The following is a 14,754-nucleotide window of genomic DNA, read 5'->3' as shown; positions in this document are numbered from 1 at the left end:
GGAACTTAATAGGTTGCCAGTGCTGTAACTTGTTTATTGAAGAATCAGGACAACCACCTAGAAAGTGCATTAGAATAGTCCAGTCTAGAGGTCATGGATGCATGAACTAGCTTTTCTGCATCAGAAACAGGTAACATGTTTTGTAGCTTGGTAATGTTTCAAAGATGGAAGAATGCAGTTTTTGTAACATGGGAAATATGATTTTCAAAAGACAGGTTGCTGTCTAATATAACACCCAGATTTTTGACTGTAGAGGAAGTAACAGTACATCCGTCTAATTGTAATCTACAAGGTTCTTTGTACTGTTTTTTGGTCCAATTATTAATATCTCTGTCTTATCCAAATTTAATAGGAGAAAATTATTGGTCATCCAAAGCAGAGGCGGAGATCACAGGTCAATAGCCAGACCCGATCGCCTGGCTGGAACTGAGGATGGTCTGACAGACGGGTGTCCGTGAAGAACATATGTCTCCACACTGCATGCTGAAGGTGGATATGTGCTGAGTCCCATACCCTCTTGATCTCTTAGAACCAGTAGTCCACAGCTGGAACCTCAGAGGGCTCCTCCGTCCATGGGGAGGCTGGTAACAGAGTATGCATTGAAAGGGTGTAAGGCCAGTGGTGGACTGTTTGAGGGAATTCTGAGCATACTCGGCCCAGGGTAGGAAGCGGTTCCAATTGTGCTGATCGTCTGAGCAGTATGACCGAAGGTAAAGTCCGAGCTCTTGAATTTTGAGCTCAGTCTGGCCATTTGTCTGGGGATGGTAGCCAGAGGATAAGCTGATGGTGACCCCTAGGAGCCGAAAGAAGGCCTTCCATAATTATGTGCAAGATGAATTTAGGACACTGGTCTAAGATGATGTCTTTGGGTAGACCGTAATCTCAGAACACATAGTGAAATAGACTCTCTGCTGTCTCAGGTGCTGTGGGCAAGCCTTTCAGAGGGATCAGCTTGCATGCCTTGGAGAAGCAGTACACAACAATGAGCACACACGTGTGGTACAGGCAGGGGGACCAGCTTGCCAGGTGGTAGGTGGCACAGGGATTTTGACATGATGCAGACTGATCAGCTGCAGATGTACCTGATGACATCTTCGGCCATACCAGGCCACCAGTACCGAGCTTAAAGGAGTGAGAGGTTCTGATGGTTGCCTGTGTGTACAGAGCCCAGTATTTTGTGTACTGAGCCCAGATATACACTGGGAGGATGGCGCGTATATCTTTCCTTCTTGTCCTCACTGCGGAACTAGAACTTTTTTGTGGCCGCTGTTGTTGGCCAGGTGGAAAGGCCAGGGGACAAGGAAGTGTGAGCTGATGTAGTTTTTTTCCCCTCTGGTCTTTGCCGCAGCCTCTGAAATAGTGCGCTGTAGATTATTGTATTCAGAACACTGAGTCAGGGGGAAACAGAAAGGGATGAGGAATGGGTTTCTTTTTTGGAGAAGTTGAGGTGTTTGTTGGGATCCTGGAGCTGTTATTGGTGTTAATAAGTAGATCGTAGTGTTGAGCTTTTGATTATCTGTGGGAGAAATGAAGTCCGGAGTTTGAGAGGGCTTGACTTAGACTGTTGACGCACCATTTTTAATGGGTGAAATCGGAGGAATGGCAGCAGCAGAATGAAGAGATGGACAAGGTGCAGTTACCTATGGTGATCTTGAAGGGGGAAGGGAGAGTAGTCTTCTGGAGCATGGTTTGTATTGGTGCTGGATTTTTCAGCCACAGCGCTCAGAAGGAGTCTTTTTATGTAGATCCATGTGGTACAATGATACGCAAGTTGCGACTGTTGGTTTCTCGGGACAGGAGAAAAATTAGTCAACTAAGGGAAAAAGCTTTAGGTCTGGTGTGCCTGATATGATTCTGTATGATGCGACCGGAAGATGCTGGAACAGCTCAGACTGGAGAGAAGTAAGCAGCTGCTTATATACTCTGGCTGTTAATTGAAAGATTTACGGAAGTTCTAAGGGGGCCATGCATTATATATTTTTTTCCTTTTTGTTTTCTCGTTATAACGACTTAATTTTCTCGTTATCTTGACATAACGAAGTTCGTTTTCTCGTTATAACGACTTATTTTTCTCGTTATCTCGACATAACGAAAGTTTGTTTTCTCGTTATAATGACATGACAGTTTTACTGTTGCTATAGTAACGAACTCAACAGGCATCTGATGGAAAACCATGCAGGCGCTCTTACTGTAGCCTATATTTCAGCAAATTTACCTTCGCCTAGGTAATAACGTCTACAATACTGTATATAAATAAAGGCTGATCAATCACTGTTGATTTTTCCAGAGACAGTACAACGAACGTTTTGTTTTTGTAATTAACATGTTTAAATGGCAACACCGCGAAATGCTGCTTGGATTAAACTCACTTTTCATTTTCCCTTTATTTGAAATAAAATTATATATAATTTGTAATTTGTAGTAGTCATTATATGATGTAGCAGATATCATGTGTGTTACAAGCTTCTGTTTGAAAAGAGCGTCCATGTGTACGTGTAGTGTGTGTGTGTGTGTGTGTGTGTGTAGAAAAAAACGATTACAACATTATAAAACAAAACTGAATTAAATTAGCCTATGGATTTTACATATACATCACATTTCTCATCAATATGGTTAACAATAAAGATTAGTAATAAGGAAAAGAAGTACATCAGCCTACATCGTTAAATACTGTAGATAAACAGAATACAGTGATGTCAACCTTGGTTTTGATAAGCAGTTATTTTATGACACAGAACGCGTTGGTGAAACTCACGCATCTAGCAGGAACTTAATACACAAAATATTCATATTGATTCAAGCATTTAACATTTATGAATTAATTAAATGTCAGTAATGAAGACTGCACAAATTATAGCGATCACGAGGAAGGTCCGCGTACAGTAAAGTGGATAGTGTACAACACCCCATCAGTTATATTCAGGTCTAGTGCCACCTGCTGGCGCAGTTTTGTAACTTCTTAGAGAAAATTAAGTCGTTATAACGAGAAAACGAACTTCGTTATGTCGAGAAAACGAGAAAATGAAGTCGTTATAACGAGAAAACGAACTTCGTTATGTCGAGATAACGAGGAAATTAAGTCGTTATAACGAGAAAACAACAGGAAAAAATATTATAATGCATGGCCGCTTAGAACTTCCGTAAAGATTAGATAGGCTCGCTCCTCCCTAATTTAAATTAAGGAACTTCATTTAATGTTTGTATGTCCACAAAAATGCTTCAAGAGAAAAACACAACTAAAATAAAATAAAATAAAATTTTATTAAACACTAAAGGCAAGATTAACTTTTTAATTTAACCACTTACAATCACTTGCAGTCTTTTTCCACTGGTTATTTTGGATAAAATCTGTCAATCACACCAAATGCAGAAATGTAAAGCACATACTACAGGACAGAAATGCAAAAATAGATGAGATATAATGAGTTCAAAGCTGGTTCAAAGGCAGTATCACATTGTCTGAGCAGCGCCACTCCAAAACACCAACCCTTAAATGATAATGAAACCCCCTGTTTCAGCATTTATTAGTTCTCATCACAGTTTTAAAAAACTACATAAAAAAAAAAGTGGGCATGGTGTGGCGGAGTGGCGGAGGAAGAAAGGAGACAGTGAATGATTTTTTTTCATTGGATTCGAAGATGGTGGACTGCTCTGATGGATGACAGAGACATCAGCATTTGTTCATTATATCACACACACTGATTAAAGGTGTAATCAGTTATTATGTTAAAGTACTCTACTTTACCTCATGTTTGACAAAATTCTGACACCTACAGGCCAAACATAGAAAATAGAAATGAGAATAATTTTATCTGCTAGTACAGGGATAGCCAATGTCGGTCAGGTTTTTTTTTTCAGGGTTAGAGCTAAACTCTGCAGGAAAACGACATTCCAGGACCAACATTGCACATCCCTGTGTTTGTCCATCCATTCTTAATGTCAATGACACAAAAGAGTGAGATATTTTGCATAAAACCTACAGATATTTGTGCCAAAAAAGGTTTAAAGTCAGCAGCCTTAGGCTTAATCTTAAAGTAAAATATATATATATATATATATATATATATATATATATATATATTTAGTTTAGTTTAGTTTGCTTTACAGTGATATCAACCAAATATTCCTATACTTTATTTTGTGGATTTTATAAATCAACATCATATAAAAAAAAAAAAAAAAGAATAATAAATAAATAAATCCTATTTCTCTCATCCATACAGTCCCTAAACTTGAATTAATACAGGAACTACTAATTTTCTTATTAAACCCACTATATAATTTTAGCCAAGATTAATGGCTATAATTTTACAAAGTTCAACTGATAAATACTGCAAATATCCATCTTCCCCTAGTTAATCCCTTGGACTTTAATGCATGAAGTTTGTTAAATGCTTCCGCTTTTCACTGAAAGTTTATTTTCTTTTCCCCCAGGTTTTTCCTTTCAATTTATGCTACACACAGCAATTACAAAATCATTAATATAATTTGCTCTCAACACATTTTCATGTTTTGCTAGCTTTTGCAACAAAAGCCCTTTCACAAACTCATATCATTGCCTGTGTTGTAAGAGTGACTTAAACAGCAGAATTTTATGGTGTGATGGCCTTAGTCATTATTTTACCACTCATCTGCTTTGGGCATTTCATTTGGCATTTTGTTTGGATTGTTTTCATATTCTTTTTATGTTTTGTAAATCACACTGAACCAATGCATCATGCTATATTAATTTAATGTAGTTTTGTTATTAATGTTAGCAGATCTATCAAATTGCAAGAATTAGCTAGTAATGTCAACTCAGGACATGAGGTCCATTAACAAAAAAGCCTTTTGGTTTTGTGTATATGTATATATATATATATATATATATATATATATATATATATATATATATATATATATATATATATATATATATATATATATATATATATATATATATATATATATATATATATAAACTTTAACCTCTGTTTATTTATTAAAAATAAATAAATAAATACTGGGTGCCTTAAATTTAGGCACTGGTTGAACTGTACTTTATATTAATACCACCTTTTTCTATAAAAATTTGCACAATCTACATTTAAAAAATAAGAATCATTAATATGCCTCATGTTCATGAATCTAATGCCACCCATATTGCTGAAGCTCCTGTACTCTCCAGGCCTGAAGTACCACATCCTGCCTCTGTAGTGGGGCTGCTCATACATGAGCCAGTGGCCATCTATCACATGGCAGGACTGGCAGTGAGGCATACGATAACGGTCCATGATACTGTCACAGTCATCCATCATTTCATACATCTGACCCATGAAGTTCTCCCTCTCGCAGATCCTCATTCAGAAGCATCCTCTATGCTGCAAAGGCATCAATAGAAATGTGAATCTACAGTTTGAGCTAAATTGGTAAGAACATTTAGTGAACAACTTTAGGGGGTATAAAGCTGTATGCATTATTCTATTACCATAGGGATAATTCGGTTTTGCACCAAAAAAGCACCAAACTGCACCAAAAAAGATTTGGTGCATTTGTTCATTCCAAACATAGACATGTAATCAGCATAGTCTCCCCTCCTAAAGAAATACTGATTTCCCATGTAGTTGAGATGATCATACATCATCCAGCATCCACTCTCCACTCTGCAAGAGTGACAGCGGCTCATGTAGGAGGAGAAATCGGCACATTCACTCATACAGTCATAAGAGCGACCCTGGAAGTTCCTGTCCTCATAGAAGAGAATATATTTTGGAACACAAATTAAGCAATGAGACATTTGTGTGCTTTTAAAAGGAGTAAAACAGCATCTTAAAGATTTACTATTGTTTTTATGTGTCGTTGGTATGCCACTAAATTAATTATTAAAAAAAAAAGATAATGTATGTAGCTGCTTGCGATCTTCTAACCATGTACAGTAGCAGCATTTCACTTAAAATTACAAATATTGGGAAAAGGGAAATCAGTAATTTTGACTGAGAGCTTTGTTCATGATGCATCGTTTTTGAAATGTTGAAGTATTAAAATCTCCAAACAGAAGAATTATAATAATTTAATTTTTTCTAGTATTAATAGTTTATTATGTTTAACATTTAAAGCATCATTTTGGGAATTAAAAAGCTAATCACACAACAGGTTTAAACAATCAATAATTACGCAGTAACTATATAAACAAGTCCTGCTTAAACAGATCAGTTTTGATCAACATTGTGTTTTGCAAAAATAGACTTAGAAAATCTGTATTTCGAAATGTCTGAAAAGCGTTATTGTGGAAAGCGTATACAACCTGTAGGTTATGTAAAAATGTCCAACAATGAATGCACTCTGAATGCTTCAATACTGATCTGCTGAGTCAGGAGGTTGTCCTCAATCTCAATTGCAAGCACACAGTTTTATTCAATTCGCTCGGGTATAAAAGTAAGGGTGAGACCTGGCAGAAGGACAGAGCAGTTTAAACGGAAGAGTCAAATCGTTTTAAAAAATGACTACATCAGGCATGAACATGTGCAAGGTAAGTAATGACAATGAAATAACAAAATTTCTCTTTCACTCTCCAGTAGAATGCAATATTTATTGTAATGCATACCTCAAAATTCCTAGTTACCTCATGTTTAATCTCATCAGGTCATCTTCTACGAGGACAAGAACTTCCAGGGTCGCTCTTATGAGTGTACAAGCGACTGTGCTGACATGTCCCCCTACTTGAGTCGCTGTCACTCTTGCAGAGTTGAGAGTGGATGCTTCATGATGTACGACCGTCCCAACTACATGGGAAATCAGTATTTCTTTAGGAGGGGAGACTATGCTGATTACATGTCTATGTTTGGAATGAGCGACTGCATCAGATCTTGCCGTATGATCCCCATGGTGAGAGAATTCTACATCCTTGACTTGCCACAGAGCTGGTAGCTAAATGCTCTTACAACAATTTAGCACAAATTTTTAATTTCTGTTTATATATTTGCAGCACAGAGGATCCTTCAGAATGAGGATCTACGAGAGGGAGAACTTCATGGGGCAGATGTACGAGATGATGGATGACTGTGACAGTACCATGGACCGTTACCGTATGCCTCACTGCCAGTCCTGCCATGTGATGGACGGCCACTGGCTCATGTATGAGCAGCCCCACTACAGAGGCAGGATGTCATACTTCAGGCCTGGAGAGTACAGGAGCTTCAGAGATATGGGTAGCATGAGATTCATGAGCATGAGGCGTATCAGTGATTCCTTCTATTAAAAAATAAATTGAGAACATTTGTTACTTGTCAATAAAGTACTTTTAAACAGCTCTCTTAAAACACCTTAGGTGTTCTTGTTTTTGTTTTGTTTTTGTATACATACTGAAATGAAATCTAGTCATCAAATTATGTCCTGTGGATACTTGACTAAGCTGGAAACAGCATTACTTAGCAGTCAAAAATAGACTACTAAAAATAGAAAAATAAATAAATAAAATAAAAACAGACAAAAATCTTATATCTTCACTCCAATCTAGTCACTCTACTTCCAATCTAGTTCCAAAGTAAACTACTCTTCAGAAGTCATGCCAGAAGTAATGGCTGTATCTTAGCAAGGATATCATTGAGTAAAATAATTTTGTCTTTGATTCACCAAGTAAAACAAGTTAGTCATTAACTTTCACTGACAGCAGACAGAATAAACATGACAATTAAACATTATATATATATAATATCACATAATTAGTAAATTATAGCCAACATATACTGTATACATTATACATATAAACATTATAGCCAACATAACTAATAGTCAGTTATTTAAGCTTGCCAATTTTAAACTGTACAACATTATTTGACAGTGTACCACCAATTTGCATATATACTGTAGAATAGTCAATGTCCAAAACACTCTGCACGTGACATATCACAGTAAGGTCATTTTGCGAGGTGGGAATATATATATATATTATATATCAGAATAATTAAAAATAATATTTCAGGTTTTATTCCAGCCAGGCTCTATCAAACAATATCTGCTCAATGATTACCATAGACAAACACTGACTTGCACCACATTTCATGTCATACACATGCAGATCTGGGCAGTGTTTCTGTGAAATGGGCTGTGATAGCCAGTGCGTCTTGCACTGCATCAGGGCTGTAGCAGTAGGCAAGGCTGCTGGGTCATGAACTTGGGCATGGTAAATGGGACAAAAAATTATAATGCAAACCCATGTCCTGTGACCATAAGACAAAGACTATCAGCTTATAAAACTATGCAATATCAGCAGTAATTGTAGCTGGATCAGCAATCTCTTGAGCAGAGGGATCTGAGGATGAAGCAGGAACTGAAATGTTGTGGCTGTGACCAGTACAGATTGAGAGACATGGGCTGGTAAGACAAGAAAGAGATAACAGGGACAATACCAAAAAAGCAAACACTAGATAGACAGAAAGACATTCACAGAAGCTGGAACAGTTGAAAATCCAGGAGTATGAACCATAACAGTTAACAGGAATCATAATTGTTGTGACAGAAACACGGACCTTTGCTCATGTTTTTGGATTGATGTATTGCTTTAAATTGAAAGAATATTTCACCCTAAAATAAATTCTGTCATCATTTATTCACCCTCATTCCAAATTGTATGAAGTTCTTTCTTCTGGTGAACACAAATGAAGATATTTTTAAGAATATTGGTAATCTATAGCTCTTAGCAACTATTTGGTTACCAACAATCTTCAAATATCTTTTGTGTTCAACATAAGAAAGAAATATTGTTGCTGACAAGGTACACCGCTCAATGGGTGTTCTAATGGAAGTGGCCTCTTTTAGCAGAACAATGCATACTGCATACATTGTTTAGGAATGGTTTGAAGGACATGATGAAGAGTTAAAGGTGTTCCCCTAGCCTCCAAATTCAACAGATCTTAATCCAATTCAAGGATCTATGGGATGTGCTGAACAAACAAATTTGATCTATGTGGCTCCACCTTGCAACCTTCAGGACATGAAGGATCTACTGCTAATGTCTTGGTGCCCGATATCACAAGACACCTTCAGAGGTGTTGTACAACAACAAGATCAATAGAGCTTGCAAACTGTTAAATGTTTTAAATTATATTGTAGGCATTCATCAGTTAAGGGGATGGAAAAGATGAGCTGCGCTAGTGGAAACAACATGAGACCAGGCTACAATGACCATCAAGAGTGTTTAGCATCGCACAGTGTTTAGTGTCACCACCAGCAGCAGTAGTGAGCCTGCCTTGAGTGCAGCTGGGAGAGTTATAGAAGAAAGGAGAACTGGATTAAAACTAAGACTGCCCTCGACTGAAGATTTAGTTAAGCCATATAATATAATTGTATATTAACTTAATTACTTAAATATATACTCAACCATAATGAACATTTAAATATAGGCCTATAAGCCAACTAGGCATTCCGCACTCACAGAGACGTTTTCTTTATTTTACTGAAGCACAACGTTTTGTTGATAGTGTAAGTGTACACAAATAAAAGTTGCCTTTATAGTTTCAAATGATTTATTATCTGTATGAGCAAGATACCTCTATGCATTAAGCATGCTTTAGCCTCCACAAACACTATGCACCTGATAGCACAGATTATGTAGGTTTAACATTTAAAAAAACATTGTGATAAGCTTAAAATGTTTAATATCTAAGGATTTATTGTAAGCAAGTCAAGTGTTTTGATTTGAAGGCTAAATTTATCAAACATGTGGTAAACGGAAATAAATAACCATTTTGCCATTAAACAAAAAAACGAAAAAACAACAACAACAACAAAAAAGAATTATTTTAATGGATGCAACAGTATACAGTAAAAGAAGAAAAAAAAAACAGTCATTGGCTCCAGTCGAACTTGGTCCAAGAATTCTGATAAGCTGTCATACAAGGGAAGTGTCTCAGGACAGGGCTGGGCTAGGGCCTACATTTAAGGACAATGCAGGGCATCATAGCAGGAGTCACTCTGTTCCTAACAATCAAACAATCAAAGGGGGAAAACTTCCTATTATAGTTGACATTAAAAATTAACATAATAAATATACAGGTTTGTTAACTTCAGAGTGTTAACTTGGTACAACCTGTATTTTGGCTGTAGAGTGCAATCTTTTTACTGGAATTGCTTTACAAGCAGAGATTTCTAATATTCTCCACAACAGGGCTTGAAATAATAACCCTTTCAGGTCTGCAGTAGCAAACTGTACAACTCATTACACCATGCAGCTGACTAAGGCCTTTTTAAACAATAGGAATACAAATTCTTTCGGCGTCCATATAGTATAAATAAGGCAGCGGGCTGTCATTACAGTAGCAAATTTGGAAAGACCCCAACAGCAACCATGCATGGAAAGGTAAGTCAAGACCAAAAAAATAACCAATTCCTCAACACCTTACTAAACTACACGATTTGTTTGCATTTAACTGATTGCTTTTCCTCTCTAACTGATATAGAACACTTCAATTTCAATTCACTTGGATACTGTGTTGGGTAATGTTTAATATGATGTTGATAAATAGTAATTCATTCAATACTGAACATTTTTATGTTTGTTGCAGGTCATCTTCTATGAGGACAGGAACTTCCAGGGTCGCTCGTATGAGTGTATGAGCGACTGTGGTGACTTCTCCTCCTACATGAGCCGCTGTCACTCTTGTAAAGTGGAGAGTGGATGCTGGATGATGTACGATCGTCCCAACTACATGGGAAATCAGTATTTCTTTAGGAGGGGAGACTATGCTGATTACATGTCTATGTTTGGAATGAATGAATGCATCAGGTCCTGCCGTATGATCCCCATGGTGAGTTCCATGAACATTTAGCATTTGTTAGAAATTAACTCTTTTTTATTATTATTAAATCCAAATTCTGAATTGACATTATAAACTACTAAAACTAAAAGACCTCATGACAACTTCTTCACTACAGTACAGGGGATCCTACAGAATGAGGATTTACGAGAGGGAGAACTTCATGGGTCAGATGTATGAGCTGACTGATGATTGTGACAACATCATGGACCGTTACCGCATGTCTCACTGCCAATCCTGCCATGTGATGGACGGCCACTGGCTCATGTATGAGCAGCCCCACTACAAAGGCAGGCAGTGGTACTTCAGGCCTGGAGAGTACAGGAGCTTCAGCAATATGGGTGGCATGAGATTCATGAGCATGAGGCGTATCATGGACTCCTGGTACTAGCGTTCTAAAGGGTCAATAAAATAATTTCTCTACAACACTATTTGTTTTGAAAATTCTTTAATGCAAATTGTTGATCTGTAATGGATTATCCACAAACAAATATTCTGACAAACTTTCAAGAAACAGAATACAAAATGTTACTGACATAAAGCTACTCTCCTATCTTGTTTCTTTGTCAGACAAAATTGCAGATTTGCCATTATGATCGGTCAGATAGCCTGTCAATCAAGCTCATGGCCCTAACAGCAAAAGAAAAAGAAATCCACTTTTACGTTTCCTTCAGTTTCCAAATAAAGGGAAAAAAGAAAGACTTTTTTCAGCCCATTCCTCAGCATTTTGTATTTGAAAGCACCCCATATCTGTTTTTGAAAAAGTCAAAAAGAGCATGCATAATATGCATGAACAAACCCATTTGAGTTATCTTTTTCCATAGTCAGGGTTCGAAATTTACTTTAAAAAGTTAGGAGCACCAGCTAAAATTTAGGGTCACCCACTGAAAATTAAGGAACACCACAACTGCCAATTGAGCATAACAGACGACAGCATCATAAGGATTGAACCTGATCCAACACACTTGTCCTAACATTTTTTGTTTGATACCAATTGCCTTTATTTTACAAGCACATACACACACACATTCAGTATCTCAGAAAATTTGAATATTATGAAAAGGTTCAATATTGAAGACACCTGGTGCCATACTCTAATCAGCTAATTAACCTTTAAATGGTCTCTCAGCCTTAGTTCCGGAGGCTACAAAATCATGGGGAAGACTTCTGACTTGACAGTTGTCCAAAAGACGACCATTGACACCTTGCACAAGGAGGGCAAGACACAAAAGGTCTTTGTGCTTTGTGTCCAAGCACATTAATAGAGAGGCGAAGGGAAGGAAAAGATGTGGTAGAAAATATTGTACAAGCAATAGGGATAAGCGCACCCTGGATAGGACTGTGAAACAAAACCCATTCAAAAATGAGGGGGAGATTCACAAAGAGTGGACTGCAGCTGGAGTCAGTGCTTCAAGAACCACTACGCACAGACGTATGCAAGACATGGGTTTCAGCTGTCGCATTCCTTGTGTCAAGCCACTCTTGAACAACATACAGCATGAGAAGCCTCTCGCTTCAAAAAGGACTGGACTGCTGCTGAGTGGTTTAAAGTTATGTTCTCTGATTAAAGTCAATTTTGCGTTTCTTTTGGATATCAAGCTCCCAGAGTCTGGAGGAAGAGAGGAGAGGCACACAATCACAATAATACCTGTGCCTAAAGTCTCTAGGGCTATAGCCCTTGGAGACTTTAGACCAGTGGCACTAACTCCACTCTTAGCTAAGTGTATGGAGAGAGTGGTCAGCACCCATCTTATGTCTTCTGTTGGGAATCAACTTGACCCCCTTCAATTTACCTATAGGTCACACAGTGGCACAGAGGACGCAACTCTTACTCTTGTAAATCAAATAGCTGAACATTTGCAACAACCAAAGTCACTTGCTTGGGTTCTTTTTATTGATTTTACTTTTGCTTTTAATACTATGCAAACTGACATTCTTTTAGAACAACTTCATAGGATGAATGTGAATGGTGGGCTCATTCACTGGATTAGAAGTTTCTTAACTGATTGCCCTCAGAGAGTCTTAATGAATGGGGTCTACTCAGATGAGCTTGTTATAAATACTGGAGCACCACAAGGCTGTGTGTTGTCACCTTTGTTGGTTATTTATATAAATGATATGACTGTGCACAGCACCAATGTTAGTTTCCTTAAATATTCTGATGACATGGCCTTGGTAGGACTTCTCACAGAAAATAATGCAGCACATGAGGAAGCTTATTTTAGCCAAGTTACTTTATTGCAGGATTGGTTTCAAACTGTTAAATTGGAAATTAACGTGACTAAAACAAAAGAACTTGAAATACAAATGAATCCAAGAGGGGCCAGTAACATCAACCCTGTTGTACTTAACAGCTGGCCCCTGGAAGTAGTTGAAAATTTTAATTACCTGGGTACAATCATTGATCGTACTTTAAGTTTTAATGTTAACTCAGAGAGTATTTTTAAGAGAGCTAATCAGCAATTGTTTTTAATTAGAAAACTGAGTTTCAGGGTCAGTCAGCATATTCTCGAGATGGCATATAGGGGCCTGTAAGTATTTTACAGTTTAATATAACAGCTTGGTATGGTAAACTGAATGTTTGAAACAAGCTTTCTAAAATTGTTAATACGGCAGGGAAGGTGATTGGCAAGTCACAAAGGCAGCTTGGGGATGTATTTGATAAGGCGGTACTCAGGAAGGCCCGACAGATATCAACAGGCACCCTAGTGGAAGTCGTGGCCTAATGGTTAGAGAGTCGGACTCCCAATCAAAAGGTTGTGAGTTCGAGTCCCAATTGTGGGTTGGGGGAGTGCATGTACAGTTCTCTCTCCACCTTCAATACCACGAGGTGCCCTTGAGCAAGGCATCGAACCCCCAACTGCTCCCCAGGTGCCGCAGCATAAATGGCTGCCCACTGCTCCGGGTGTGTGCTCACTGTGTGTGTGTTCACTGCTCTGTGTGTGTGTGCACTTTGGATGGATTAAATGCAGAGCACAAATTCTGAGTATGGGTCACCATACTTGGCTGAACGTCATGTCACTTTCAATGTCACTACACCCACTGAACTCAGAGTTTGAATTGCTTCCATCTGGCCATAGATTCAGGGTCCCAACGGTGAGCCGGAACATCTATAATAGATCTTTTATTCCCCATGCCATACAGGAATTTAATCTAACTGTTTATTGTAGACTGAAACCTATCTTATTTTAATCAGCTGCGCTGCTTTCCATTTTCTGTTGTTGTATGTTGTGATGGTGGTAGTATTGCACTCTTAACTGTGTGTATTTTAATGTAAGTTTAAATGTGGTGCCATTGAGATATTTCTGTTCGGAGAAGTCGAAGACAAATTTCCACTAAGGTGGACAATAAAGTCTAATGAATGAATTAATCCACGTTGCTTGAGGTCCAGTGTAAAGTTCCAGTCACTGATGGTTTGCAGTGCCATGTCATCTGCTGGTGTTGGTTCGCTGTGTTTTCTGAGGTCAAAGGTCAACACAACCTTATACCGGGAAGTTTTAGAGCACTTCATGCTTCCTTGCTGCTGACCAACTTTATGGAGATGCAAATTTCATTTTCCAGCAAGACTTGGCACCTGCACTCAGTGCCAAAGCTTCCAGTACCTGTTTTAAGGACAATGGTATCCCTGTTCTTAATTGGCCAGCAAACTCGCCTGAACCTAACCCCATAGAAAATCTATGGGGTATTGGGAAGAGGAAGATACGATATGCCAGACCCAAGAATCCAGAAGAGCTGAAGGCCACTATCAGAGCAACCTGGCCTCTCATAACACCTGAGCAGTGCCACAGACTGATCGACTCCATGCCATGCTGCAGTAATTCAGCCAAAAGGAGCCTTAACTAAGTATTGAGTGCTGTACATGCTCATACTTTTCATTTTCATTATTTTTAGTTGGCCAAAATTTAAAAAAAAAAAATTCTTTGTGTTGGTCTTAAGGTATATTCAAATTTTCTGAGAAACT

General features: G+C 38.0%; 2 protein-coding genes and 1 pseudogene across 2 annotated transcripts; 2 read left to right on the top strand and 1 right to left on the bottom strand.

Annotated features, from left to right (window-relative positions):
* Window positions 1-395: 395 nt before the first annotated feature.
* On the bottom strand, window positions 396-5,776 carry LOC128019351 (gamma-crystallin M2-like; annotated as a pseudogene).
* Window positions 5,777-6,300: 524 nt separating this feature from the next.
* LOC128019772 (gamma-crystallin M2-like) lies at window positions 6,301-7,237 on the top strand. The gene is made up of 3 exons (XM_052605976.1): window positions 6,301-6,508; window positions 6,622-6,864; window positions 6,965-7,237. Exons 1-3 carry the CDS (start codon window positions 6,479-6,481, stop codon window positions 7,235-7,237), a joined length of 546 nt encoding a protein of 181 aa, XP_052461936.1. The 5' UTR covers window positions 6,301-6,478.
* A 3,087-nt stretch (window positions 7,238-10,324) lies between these two features.
* LOC128019775 (gamma-crystallin M2-like) lies at window positions 10,325-11,184 on the top strand. Its single transcript, XM_052605980.1, has 3 exons — window positions 10,325-10,336; window positions 10,542-10,784; window positions 10,912-11,184. Exons 1-3 carry the CDS (start codon window positions 10,325-10,327, stop codon window positions 11,182-11,184), a joined length of 528 nt encoding a protein of 175 aa, XP_052461940.1.
* The last annotated feature ends 3,570 nt before the right edge of the window (window positions 11,185-14,754 follow it).

The sequence above is a fragment of the Carassius gibelio genome, chromosome A9 (assembly GCF_023724105.1).
Source record: "Carassius gibelio isolate Cgi1373 ecotype wild population from Czech Republic chromosome A9, carGib1.2-hapl.c, whole genome shotgun sequence".
NCBI lineage: Eukaryota > Metazoa > Chordata > Actinopteri > Cypriniformes > Cyprinidae > Carassius > Carassius gibelio.
The sequence above is the reverse complement of the archived record's forward strand: the minus strand, read 5'-3'. Positions and strand labels throughout refer to the sequence as shown.

What these genes read in the sequence shown, in the direction of transcription:
- LOC128019772 (XM_052605976.1), top strand. Translation starts at nt 6,479, where the DNA reads ATGACTACATCAGGCATGAACATGTGCAAG. An exon ending in CAGGCATGAACATGTGCAAG is followed by an intron (nt 6,509 to 6,621) that starts GTAAGTAATGAC and finishes TAATCTCATCAG; the next exon opens with GTCATCTTCTACGAGGACAA. An exon ending in CTTGCCGTATGATCCCCATG is followed by an intron (nt 6,865 to 6,964) that starts GTGAGAGAATTC and finishes ATATATTTGCAG; the next exon opens with CACAGAGGATCCTTCAGAAT.
- LOC128019775 (XM_052605980.1), top strand. An exon ending in CCTGCCGTATGATCCCCATG is followed by an intron (nt 10,785 to 10,911) that starts GTGAGTTCCATG and finishes TCTTCACTACAG; the next exon opens with TACAGGGGATCCTACAGAAT.